The sequence below is a fragment of the Cryptomeria japonica genome, chromosome 10 (assembly GCF_030272615.1).
Source record: "Cryptomeria japonica chromosome 10, Sugi_1.0, whole genome shotgun sequence".
NCBI classification, from domain to species: domain Eukaryota; kingdom Viridiplantae; phylum Streptophyta; class Pinopsida; order Cupressales; family Cupressaceae; genus Cryptomeria; species Cryptomeria japonica.
The window spans coordinates 656,506,645-656,520,131 of NC_081414.1; the positions used below are offsets into that span (position 1 = coordinate 656,506,645).

At 35.1% G+C, this 13,487-nt stretch overlaps 1 protein-coding gene across 1 annotated transcript; it reads right to left on the reverse strand.

The window, feature by feature from the left end:
• Nucleotides 1-11,244: 11,244 nt before the first annotated feature.
• LOC131859118 (uclacyanin 1-like) lies at nucleotides 11,245-12,273 on the reverse strand. The gene is made up of 2 exons (XM_059212660.1): nucleotides 12,096-12,273; nucleotides 11,245-11,738 (listed from the first exon to the last, which is right to left on the reverse strand). The coding sequence occupies exons 1-2, from the start codon at nucleotides 12,271-12,273 to the stop codon at nucleotides 11,245-11,247; spliced, it is 672 nt and encodes a 223-aa protein (XP_059068643.1).
• Between the last annotated feature and the right edge of the window lie 1,214 nt (nucleotides 12,274-13,487).

The following is a 13,487-nucleotide window of genomic DNA, read 5'->3' on the forward strand; positions in this document are numbered from 1 at the left end:
TCATAAAAGCTTTAGGTTCAATTAAAAATGTTCTTTCAATGAGCATTTGTAAATTTTGCACATTTTGTTCATGCTTTTCTCATGCATCTTCTCTTGTACTCTTGCATACAACATCATCTCATCTATTGTATTTGGCATCTTCATTATGCATCCTAGCTTCCATACTTGAGGAAGAATACATCTTTTTGTTGCTTATTGCTCTGCAATAGATATTTTTGTCCACTGAAATGCAACTCATAATCCTGTGCAAATAAACATGTCTTTATTGTAAACATAGCGATCTCCATTTATTAGGCGCTGATAGAAATTTCTTCTTGATACGGATATGAAATAGCATGCCCTTTTGAGTTGCAACTTTATCTCTTTAAACTCTTTCCTATGACTGTTGTAGCATGCTTAATGTATACACCTAAAAATGGTCTGAAGATAATTAATTAAATAAGAAATTATTTAATTAATCTCTCTGCCCCAATTTAATTAAATTCACTAAGCAATTTGATTAAATCTCTCATTCATCTACTTATTAATAAATCTAAGGATTTCTTAAATAGGTTCATTTCATTTCACCCCTTTAATTAATTAATTCAAATTAATTAATTCCCCCCATGAAAATCATTTCTTCTAAATCCCCTAATTAATTAAAACAATTCAAATCATGAGTTGTTGAGATTAATTAGCCATTTTCCTAATATTTGAATTTTTAAATTCAAAATCTCCTAACTTCTACCACTCCTAAACCTAACCCATTCTACATACCACCATGTCCCCTTTCATCCAACATCTTCTAGAACCTTTGTGACACTTGTCACTAAGTGTTCCCCTTAATCCAACCCCCTTTGCCAACCTCCTCCAATTTAACCATCGATATCTTCAGATCAATCTTGACCGTTGATTCTTGCCACATCACCCCTAGCCTTGAAAATCCTATAAATAGACCTCATTTTGAGCAATATGGATCCCATCTCATTCATAGCTTAAGCATTGTTATTATAGGCATCTAGCTTATAGCTTATTAGTTTTAGCAATATTATCATGCTCATTTTAGCTTAAATCTTAGCTTAATCATTCTAGATCAATGAATGCATTCATATAGCTTAATCATGCATTTTCAGCATTCAAATCCTCCATCTAAGTGTAGTCAAGTCACTGAATTTTGCATAATCCGATCTAAGAGCATTTTTGATACTCGCATTTACTAGGAGGCAATAAGTCGATGAGCTATGGTTTTACATGTCTTTGATTTAAATCTTCTAACCATGCTTATAGTGATTTATTGAGTGCATTTTGGTTGCAGGTACAAGTACACCACACAAATACACGACATTTTGGCACCCACCATGATGTCAGAATCATCATTTTCAGCCTCCTAAGCTTCCTCAAACTTCATCTCTGCCGGATCAAAATTATACTATTGTACGAGTTGCCTTTTTGGTTCGTACGAACTTCCTTTTAGTCTTGTACGATACCTCATCCTGACTCGTATGAGATTTTAAACTACAAATTCTTGTCTCGTACTATGTTGATCCTTTGTCGTACGAGTTTATTTTCACTGTCGTACGATAGCTAAATCCTTTTCATACGAGTTTATACTTTGAAAATTGTTTACTCATACTAGGTTGATTCTGTCTCGTACGAGTCTATTTTGCTCTCTGTGTGAAGTTTAATCCTCTGTTGTGCTAATTGCAAATTTGTGTCGTACGAGTCTCTGGTTCTATGACTTTTTGAAAAAAAATGCAAATTAGAAATTTCAAATTTGTCTATATGTCAATAATCTACATTTTCGAAGGCTTTCTGGTCATTTTTAGTCCTTTCCAACAAGGTAAATGGCTCGTAATTTTGAGACCCGAGCAGAAAGTTATGCCTATTTGAAGTTAGGTTAAAATTTCATATAGTTTTTTTGAAAATTTCATAGTTTAGATCACTAATGCTAATCTTGTTATGTATATGAGATGTTTGCAGCCTAACTCTTTTCTTGCAGATACGCTTGTCAAAGATACACTTGTCGAAGACAAATTCAAAACACAATCTTGACTACTAATGGATCTATTTTGCAGGTTGCCTAAGGATTCAACAAAAACTTTGTGTATTCTTTAAGATTTTTAGGCACACTTCAATTTGGGCTTAAAGAAATGAACTATCATGTCTTATGTGCTTGTGATGATAGGCGAGTATGCTCTCGCCTTCCTTAGGTGATCAAAAAGATAGACTCATCTTTTTGTTTTCAATAGTGCATATGTTTAGTGAGCCTGTCACAGTGGGAAAAATTAATCACCCTATGAGAATGACCCAAGTGAGTATAGTTGGACCTGAACATTCCAACTCACTATAATAAATAGGTCTCTAATGATTAAAGTCTCAGAGGATGGGATTATTTGAGTCTTCTCTTTGAGATCTCTCATATCAGGCATTTTGTAGGGCCTCGCAGTCTCAATCACGTTTACGTGACTACAACTTGTTTCGGTACCTTGTCGGGCTATAGGCCTCAATCATGCTTGCATGACTTCAAGGGGTAATTTCAAACATAATTCTTGACTAAGAACTATAAAAATGGAAGCTACCTGATTCACCCCCAAAAGGGTGATAATCTTTGTGCAAGAGAGATAGTAACTCTCCCAAGACACTTGCCATATCGTGCCCCCATTAGCATTTGGAGTCAGATAATACGGCATTGAGAATCCATTGCGTGAGACGCAACGACCATATTCTGATTAGCTATTGGGTGTGTAGCTAAGTCAGAAAGCAAAGGTTTTCATTCTTAGCCAACTTCCTTAGCATTTAGCTTGATTGGAGTCAATGTGTTGTGTATTCATCCCTAAATTGAAAAATCAGACAATTAAAACTAGAAAACCAAAGTAAAACATCAAAATTCAGTGATCAAAACTCAAACAAACAAACACTTTTTACACCTATTAAAATACCTATTGCATGAGTCATAATTTGTATCATACAAGTCAACTTGCATAAAATCATTTGTTGTACTATCTACCATCCTGTGTCATACGAGTCATCTGTTTTGTTGTATGGTCTATAATCCCATGTCGTACGAGTTGCTACTGTTTATATGAAAAAATATGTTCTATCATACGGCTATGTATCTTGTGTCGTCCTAAGCTAAATCTTATGTTGTACGAAACTCTGCATCTGTCAATCCAAAGTTGTGTCTTACATGCCTATTTTAGATTTATCATGTATGCCTGATCAATTTGCAGTAAACATAAACACCTATTATCTGTCAATTCGTGCTTAGATTGTTTGCTTGGTTTGCTTGGTCAAGTTATCATCCATCGAAATCAGACTTTAGAAAATATACACCTCAAGATTTTCAAGTGCTCACCCTTAACAAGTTCAAAATCTAAACATCTCAAAGTGCATTATCACCCTCTTTGATAAACTGATCACTCAAACATAGTTTCTCATCATGATCAATCATCCTTTATCACGAAACTAAAACGTTTGGTCAGGATAACCTTGTCCCACATCATAGGATATATCATTCCTACTGGACTTGGTTCTTATCAAATCACCATCATAGCACTCCTAAACTAAAGATCAAAAAACTTGCAAACCTTTAAACACTTGAATTCTCTTTTAGTGTCATATCACTCTATTGTCTTGACATTGACTATTGATCACTTATCAAAACAACTTTTAGACAATCAAACCCTTGAAACAGAAATAGGAACATTTGAAATGGCTGAAAATCATATCGACATGACATACCAAAGCAAAACACAAGAAGAAAACATGACAAACCAACATATCAAAGAAATCAAACAAGTTCAAAATCAAAATCCAACTATGTTAAAACCTCACAAGGATTTAAACACATCTCAAAAGAAAAGTGGTTCTTTTATGCACCTCTTAAAGAGATCCCTAAAGGATTTGGCTAAAGAAGATCAAAATCGTATGTCTAACATTGATCCATCCATCCATAAGCAAATTGATTATCCAAAGGCATTTATTCCTACACCTCTTGAAAGCTTGCAAGAACCTTCCATAGCATCCTTACCAAATAATGCATCCAAACCTAAAGTTCCCCAAGCAATATCTATGATTGCCATCAAACCTATTTTTGAGGATCCTATTCAAAGCTCATCTCCTTCATATCCAAGCATTAATTCATTGCAACATCCCCAAAGCACTTGCTTGGATATTGAAGTCCTCATTCATAGAACACTTGTTAAACATGTCCTGATAGATGGGGGAGCTAGCTTGAACATTTGCTCTATGAATCTTGTCTTTGCTCTAGGATATTCAAAAGATGCAGTTGATCCCCTAGAAAAGATAAAAATCAAAGCTTGTGGTGAAGAAGAACATTATTCCAAAGGAATGGTGATATTACCCATTAGAGTGGGACCTTTGCAGAAAGATACAACATGTCAAGTTTTAGACTTGGACCTACCATACAATATACTCTTGGGGAGACCATGGATTCAGGACATACAAGCTATTACATCAATAGGTCATCTGTGCTTAAAATTCCCCTACAAGGGACATGAAATCACAATAGCAATAGACTCAAATCTAGTGCAGTGTTGTAATAATCTAAAATTAGCTCAAGAGGTCATTATTTCACCTAACAAAGAGGTAGCAACTTCAAGCACACAATCCAAAGAACAATCATTTGAATCAATTTTGTCAAACATGGAAAAACAAATGCAGCTAAAAGATCAAGGGAATGAAGAATATTTGCTATTATGGAAAAATAAACAAGAGAAAATTGAGAGGGATGAAGAAGCAGATATAGTAGTCGATGTAGTTCACATGTATGTAGAACAAACGTTAGGAACTATCCTACTTGAATCAGAATCACATTCGACTGACATGGAATTAACCAAGGACGATCAAGATTTTCTTATACGAGGTCATTCTGATGAGAGTACCATTCTAGACATGGAAATACATACTGAAAGCCTTGACATCTCTATCATGACCCCTAATATCTTTGAAACTATTCAACCTGAAGATACTTTATCCTTAAGCTATCCTGAACCTATGGACTAGGAAAATGAAGGACATACCACTATTGATACCTTTCTGAATGACCATGCCATATCCTTATATCTTGAGGAAATCAAACCTGCAACAACTTTCATTAGGGATTCCGCTAACGTATCTTTGAGTCAAATGGATGTCAAATCTCCTAGTCGCAAAATTGAAAATAAAGAAAATAATATCAGGTCTACAGCTAAAAACCATTATTTGGCAACATTAGATCGAGAAAAAGTAAAACTAAAGGATGTATCTAACAGTAAAAACCTCCTTGAGGCATTGGAAGATGGGAGATTTGACACTTTACCTGAATGTTATCAAGAGAAGATATCTATCATAATAGAACCAGCAGAGGCAACTATCATTGGCACAACTGATCTACATCCAACAACAATCTCTTTATCAGAACTAGCAAGACAAAAATACTTGAAACCATTCAAAAGATGGCAAGTCAATTTTACCTGTTCATATACAAACATTCCAAGGTTCGATCCATATCTTACAATACATCACCCGAATATCAGTCCAGGAGCAAGCATCAATAATGGAACACATCATGGATCAAGAGAAAAAATCACTAAAGGAACACAACATAAATCAAAAGAAGGCATTCTATTCATCAAAATGGTTGTAGAATGGAACATCAAACAACTTTAGGTCTTCAGAGATTCTCAACTTGTCATTAATCAAATCAATGATGACTATCAAACAAAAGATGACAAACCCATGCCTTAGAAAAAGATGGTGGATGATATCAAGAAGTACTTTGTAGAAATAACTTTTGAATAGATTCCAAGAAATGACAACAAAGCAGTAGACACCATGGCTACACTTGCTTCTCTATTGCAGACATAGGAAAATCAAGAGTGTTATGAATTCCTGGTTGAAGAGTTGTTTCATCCTGCCTATAATTATCCTGATTCCCAAACCATCTATCCACTTATTGGACATGATTCCTCCCGCTATGGCCAAACTTACACATACCTAAAAGATAACACCCTACCTGCTGACTTATCAAAAAACCAAAAGAGAAATTTTATTCGCCAATCCTCACATTTTACTCTCATCATAGATACCCTGTATAAATGAGGTCTAGACAATACTCTCTTATGATGTCTCGAACAAGAAGAATCTGAGAAGGCTTTACATGAAGTCCATAATGGCATTTGTGGAACTCATTCAAGTGGTCTTACCCTTTCGAAAAAACTCATATGCTTGGGCTACTATTGGATGGCTATGGAATGAGATTCTTTTAAGATAGCAAGAGCATGCAAACAATGTCAAATCCATGGGAACTTGATCCATGCACCAACACAAGAACTACATGCTTTAGCAACATCTTGGCCTTTTTGTCAATGGGGACTTGATCTCGTAGGAAAGGTAAATCCTTCCTCATCCAAGTGGCATTTGTGGCACTCATTCAAGTGGTCTTACCCTTTCGAAAAAACTCATACGCTTGGGCTACTATTGGATGGCTATGGAATGAGATTCTTTTAAGATAGCAAGAACATGCAAACAATGTCAAATCCATGGGAACTTGATCCATGCACCAACACAAGAACTACATGCTTTAGAAACATCTTGGCCTTTTTGTCAATGGGGACTTGATCTCATAGGAAAGATAAATTCATCCTTGTAGCTACTGAATTTTTCACAAAATGGATTGAAGTGGTACCTCTCATAAACATCACAAGAAAAAAAATTGTTGTATTTATCTTGAATTATATCATCTATCGCTATGGAATACCAATGACCATTATCATTGATAATGGGCGACCATTCAAGAATCAAGATGTACAAGAGCTATGTGAGAAATTCAAAATATAGCACATATTCTCCACACCATATTATCCACAGGGAAATGTGTAGGCAGAAGCATCTAACAAAACTATCCTGAAAATTCTTAAAAAGATAGTGAATGATGCTAGGAAAGATTGGCATATCTAACTAAACCCTACTCTATGGGCTTACCACACCAGTATCCACACACCAACAGGTGCCACACCTTTCTCTCTTGTATATGGATCAGAAGCCATATTGCCAATTGAAGTAGAGATACCCTCTCTACGTGTATCACTAAAAGGACTCATCCCAGATGAAGAACAAAGAGTATCTAGACTGCAAGAGTTAGAACTAATACATGAACGCAGACACAATGCCTTTGATCATCTAAAGGTATATCAGCAAAGAATGTGTCAAAGCTATAATCATAAGGTTAAACCAAGAATCTTTCAAGTTGGAGAACTAGTGCTAAAGGAAAATCCATGCAACCAGGTAGATCGAGAAAAGAAAGGAAAATTTTAACCAAATTGGTTAGGTCCGTTTGTGGTCATAGCAGTATTTGGATCAGGAGCATATCAATTATCAACACAAGAGGGAGATCAACTCGAGGAACCTATCAATAGCATGCACTCAAAGAAGTTCTATGTCTGAAAAATCAGAAAAAATAAAAAACTGTGAAAAATCAGAAAAAAATCAAAAACAATGAAAAATAAAAAAAAGTATTAGAATAAGTGCAATAAAAACAAACGGTGAAAACCTGGCAAACAGGCGCTATCTGTCAGTTGGCTCTTCCATCTATTAGTTCATGCATTTTTCTACTTGCATTCATTCTTCCATCAGCGCTGACCATCATAAGCCTTTCTACATACACAGACATCCCAGGTGGCTTCTTGCCATGGTTTGGATCATTGGATATATCATAACGACTTTGTTTCTAGGCTTGGGGCAAAATCTTACACCTAGCTGGGGGAAAACTCTTGATCATTTTGAGCTTAATCAAACAAGTAGACCAAACAGCTAGACAACTCTTATCAAGCGAAAACTATTATCAAGCGAAAACTGAGACACATCCAACATTGAACACAAGATCAAACTATCAACTATCAAGCTATCACGAAGTCAATCTAAGCACATCACACACTTTTCAGTGGATAATATCTTTTTGAATGAATGATTGTAACTTGATTGTTCAACTTTTATATATTGATTTTCTCTATCATGATTTCTGAGTGACTCCAGGATGTCATTGACTAGAGGAACAAGGAAGAAACATGATATTTTTCTTGTCTACTGTTTGAAAATTAATCATGAATTTGTGCAAATTTGTCTCGGGACATGATCATCAGAATATCATTGAAGAGATTTCCAATTTGCATATTGAAATGATTAATACTACTTGTTTTACACAAACAACACTTAGGGCATCACGGTTCAATTATACCTTGATGCTTGTGTTAACTTCCTATATCAAAATCCAGGAAAATAGTGCTCAGGTCATCATGGTTTAATTATACCATCGATGTTTTCACTCACCTCCCACATTTAAAAGCTCAATGATGACAAAAATGCAAAATAATCTAGTGACTAGTCCGGTCATAGCTTTGCATTCCATTGCATTTCATTTTCATTTTAGCTTGCATTTCATTCTTGCATGGGATCCAACCAAGCTCCTTTTATCCAAGGTTAAATATATCACAAGAATCATCAAAGCATCATCACAAGTGTATACGCAATCAGAAGGATGACTCGTATCTCTCATGATATTGTCAACCCAGCCAACTCTTATGCTATCTCTCTCAATAGAACCAACAATCAACATATCCAAAATATTTCTGCAACTTGATATCAACAAAATATTTGTTCTTTATCTAATCAACCTTATCAAATCAAATCAATCAATCAAACATAATCAATTCTATCACGTCTTATACATGATGAATCTTTCCTGAAACCAGACGATCTGATTCTAATTCATGTCTTATATAGGATGTATCCTTCCTAAAACCAGACGTTATGATCATGTCTTATACAGGATGAATCCTTCCTGAAACCAGACGCTTTGATCATCGTTGTCTTATACAGGATGAATCCTTCTTGAAACCAGACTGAATCTAATCAATCAAGATTTTTCAATCTTACCAACCTAAGCAATCAAGCTAATCAAAGAACTCACATTTTCATCAAACCACAGTTGTAGAAATCAAATCAAATCTATCGGGATATCAATCTCGCAAAAACTCCAAAGATCAATTCTCTCAATTGATCTCTTGAGGGGGCATCATCATACTAGAATTTAGCAATCAAGAGCTGGGGCATCCTATCAAATCAATATCATCATCAAAATGAGATTATTCTTTGAATCAATGAGTCATCACACCTCGCTTCAAAGAGGGGCAAAATGTATACACCTAAAAATGGTCTGAAGATAATTAATTAAATAATCAATTATTTAATTAATCTCTCCTCCCCAATTTAATTAAATTCACTAAGAAATTTGATTAAATCTCAAATTCATCTACTTATTAATAAATCTAAGGATTTATTAAATAGGTTCATTTCATTTCACCCCTTTAATTAATTAATTCCCCCCATGAAAATCATTTCTTCTAAATCCCCTAATTAATTAAAACAAATCAAATCATGAGTTGTTGAGATTAATTAGCCATTTTCCTAATATTTGAATTTTTAAATTCAAAATCTCCTAAATTCTACCACTCCTAAACCTAACTCATTCTACCTACCACCATGTCCCCTTTCATCCAACATCTTCTAGAACCTTTGTGACACTTGTCACTAAGTGTTCCCTTTAATCCAACCCCCTTTGCCAACCTCCTCCAATTTAACCATTGATATCTTCAGATCAATCTTGACCGTTGATTCTTGCCACATCACCCCTAGCCTTGAAAATCCTATAAATAGACCTCATTTTGAGCAATATGGATCCCATCTCATTCATAGCTTAAGCATTGTTATTATAGGCATCTAGCTTATAGCTTATCAGTTTTAGCAATGTTATCATGCTCATTTTAGCTTAAATCTTAGCTTAATCATTCTAGATCAATCAATGCATTCATATAGCTTAATCATGCTATTCTTGCTAGATCATGCATTTTCAGCATTCAAATCCTCCATCTAAGTGTAGTCAAGTCACTTAATTTTGCATAATCCGATCTAAGAGCATTTTTGATACTCGCATTTACTAGGAGGAAATAAGTCGATTAGCTATGGTTTTACATGTATTTGATTTAAATCTTCTAACCATGCTTATAATGATTTATTGAGTGCATTGTGGTTGTAGGTATAGGTACACCACACAAATACACGACACTTAATATGGTCTTGATAACGATTTTTGATGATTTTTGACCTTGAACTTGGGATTGTCACTTATTTTCATGGTGTTTAACTATCACATACAAGGCATATATTTGTAGAAAACACAGTTCTTATAGCACCAATATAAGGAACATTTACAATGATTTGCCATTATCTTGGTTCCTTTAGTCATTGTATGTTTGGAAAGTTTCAGATTATTCGGTCCCTATAAGTTGTCTGTGCTAATGAGTGTGTCCTTCTATGATTTGTTTTGCTTATAGTTATGAAATAAAAGGTTTCATGGAGTAAAATACATGTCCCTTTAATGCTGCACAATTACTCTTATATTTTATGTTTATTGCTAGTAAGTTGGCCTCAACCCTTAAGGGAGCCTCATTTATCCCCACTTACTAGCCTGACACTACATATTCAACTTTGATCTAGAGGCTAATGGATTTTTGACTCCTCGTGATGCAAATGTGGGCATTCATTTATTCTAAAATAATTATCTACTATAACTTTATTATCCTTATGTACTCGCACTAATGCATTTGGGGTCAAATTCTGATGGACAAGGAGCATTGTGTGAAAATTTGATTTTTTTAAAAAAATATGCCCGTGTTCGTCGGAATTCTGACGACCTCAGGCATTTTATTTAAAAAAAAAAACACAATGCATTTTCATTTTGAAAGCAAACCAGCCGAAGCAAGCGGTGACCGTCTTGCCTCCCTGCCCCCCCCATCCTGCCAGAGCGATCTCTGCACAAGCAAGGTAAGGTTTTTTTTGCAATCAAAGGAACTCTTTGTTTTTCAATGAAGGGCAACTAATTTTTTTTCGCAATCAAGGGCAACTAGTTTTTTTTTGAATTAATCCATTTTGTGCATATCCTGCGATCTTAAAATTCCATGAAATGACATCTCTTTGAGGTATTCCGTCATACAGTTCACATGCCATGTGTATGCTACCCCATTTTGTGATTTTTGTTATTGGAGCATTTGCAACTAATTTCTGACAAAAAACCCCCTTCGATTATGCTTTGATAGATGTCCATACCTTGTTCCAAAGCTCCTATTTTGGCACACGTAGGGAGGATGCTGGCAAACATTGTACAACATACATATATATATGTTCTTAATCAAACAAAGAGTTGATAAGCTAAAGCATGGCGTAGATAAGCATGGTGATAATAGTGCCACAAATGGAGAGTGTGAGGTTTATGAGAATTGATGTAGGGCAATTAGATAATTGCCTTCGTGATGATGTGGGCCCTTTAGAAATTATCTCCTTTATTGCCCCCTCCTCCATTGAATCATCACTAGTAGAAGCAACAATATAATGCTCCATTCCATCTGATAATAAATCTAAACCCAAATCTTTGGCCACATTGTCAAGCCCATCTAAAACTACATCAAAATTGTCAGATTGGCAATTGTCGAGTCCATCAGATAAAACATTAATGTGCACTTTCATTCCATGTTGACAGTCTTCTGTAATTCCAATGGTAAAATATCTGCCACCCATTTCAATGAGTGGGACTGCATCAAGCCCTCCATCATATAGCTTGATTGGATTGCTCGCATCACAATTCTCAAAGTCTTCTCGGCTCTTCAGCTCCAATACGCTTTGTTCAAAGGAAGCATAAGCAAACCCTGTCAAATGTCAAAATGTAGTTGTTTGCCATCATTTTTCTGGGCACAAAGGCCAAACTTTATCTAACCTAAAATTTTCATTAGAAGAAAGATCTATTCTTTAAGTTCTCCACAAACCCAATTTTGACTACCATAAGTCGATTAAAAGAGCTACTCAAAAGAGATTGACAAGATCTAAAAGCAGGCACTCACCATGGCATAGGGCATGGTGAAAGATCCAATCTAATATCTAAAGATGGGATTTAAATAGATATGAAAGAACCAATAGAATCCATACATATCTAACCTAAAAAACCCTAATGAAAGGGCTTACTAAAATTTCTGAACAAATTTATAACAAGGGAAGGGCAATATTACAAAGATTATCTCCAACATGGAAGATCTTGTGGGAAGCCCATCCTTTCAAATCTGAGGTAGGATCCCATCCTCTGTCGTCCCTCACCACATGTTGTTCTGCTGAGCACCCCATCATATTCATGAAAGTGAATCCCATCACCATGAAGATCAAGCAATAAGTAGATGCACTTGGAGCCATCATTGAGATAAACATGAATGTATTTCATGAGGATTTGAACTCAATAATATGTTAGATTCTCCCAAGGATGGATGGACTATACACTTGAAAGGTAGATGATTAAGGATGATGACAAGGTGAATTTTCCTTAGAATGATAGGGTTGATTTTCCTAAGAACAAGTAGATTCATGTAAACTAGAGGATAGAAATTTGGACAAAATAATGGAAGGAGACTAAAACTAGATAGATTCACCTAAATGGGAGTGTAGTCATCTAAGGATAGGAAAAATTCACCATTTGCGTAAGAAAGATGGATAAGATCAATGATTTATGTGAAATAGATTCACCTAAGAGAAAGTAGATTCACATAAGGATAGGTGGATTTTCCTAAAGATGAAGGGATAAGACTTAACAAAAATAGGACTTAGGATGATGACAAGGAGGATTCATTTAAGGATATGGCATATTCACCTAAGGGATATTGTATTCTCCCAAGAATATGGAAAAATTATTGATTGGTGGAATGACATACTAGATCAAGGAATGATACAAGGGTAGAGTCACCTAAATATAGGGTAAATCTAGCTAAAAGGGTACCCATGAGATTGAGGTACTGAGTACCTATCTATGGATGGTGTATTTGGATACAAGTATGATGAAACCATGCTTGTGTATGATGAAACGAAGTCTAGATCTCTATTATAGGTCCAACATAATCTCTATTATTTGAGACACCATTTTATTAGCATATCCAATTAGGGTAATTTATGGGTTTAATTATGGATCATGTTGTCTATTTCCATGCACTATTGAACTTATTTTGATGTATTGTGATTATTTTAATTTTGAAGTTATAAATAAATTATGTTTGTACCTTAGAAAGGGTAACTCCAATTGATGTTTGGGCAGTTTATTTGAAAACTTATGGTGATTATTGCCCTATGTTATGTAATGGAGTTATTTTTACACTAAGTAATTAACTAGAAAAATGAATTTGTATTGTTGTACAAGTATGATGAAACCATGCTTGTGTGTTTACATGTTTGTGCATCCTATTGAGAACGAACCTCGCTGTTTAGGAACTCAATAAATGTGGTGTTAAGTAGAAGAATGGAAAACTCAAGAAGCTATGGTGACATATTGTGGCATTAGTAGGGATTATCTCTATTGACCACACCTTTCAAAGATAGTATCCCCTAGTTCTCCTCATAGAATGGACCATTGGATGGCTCAT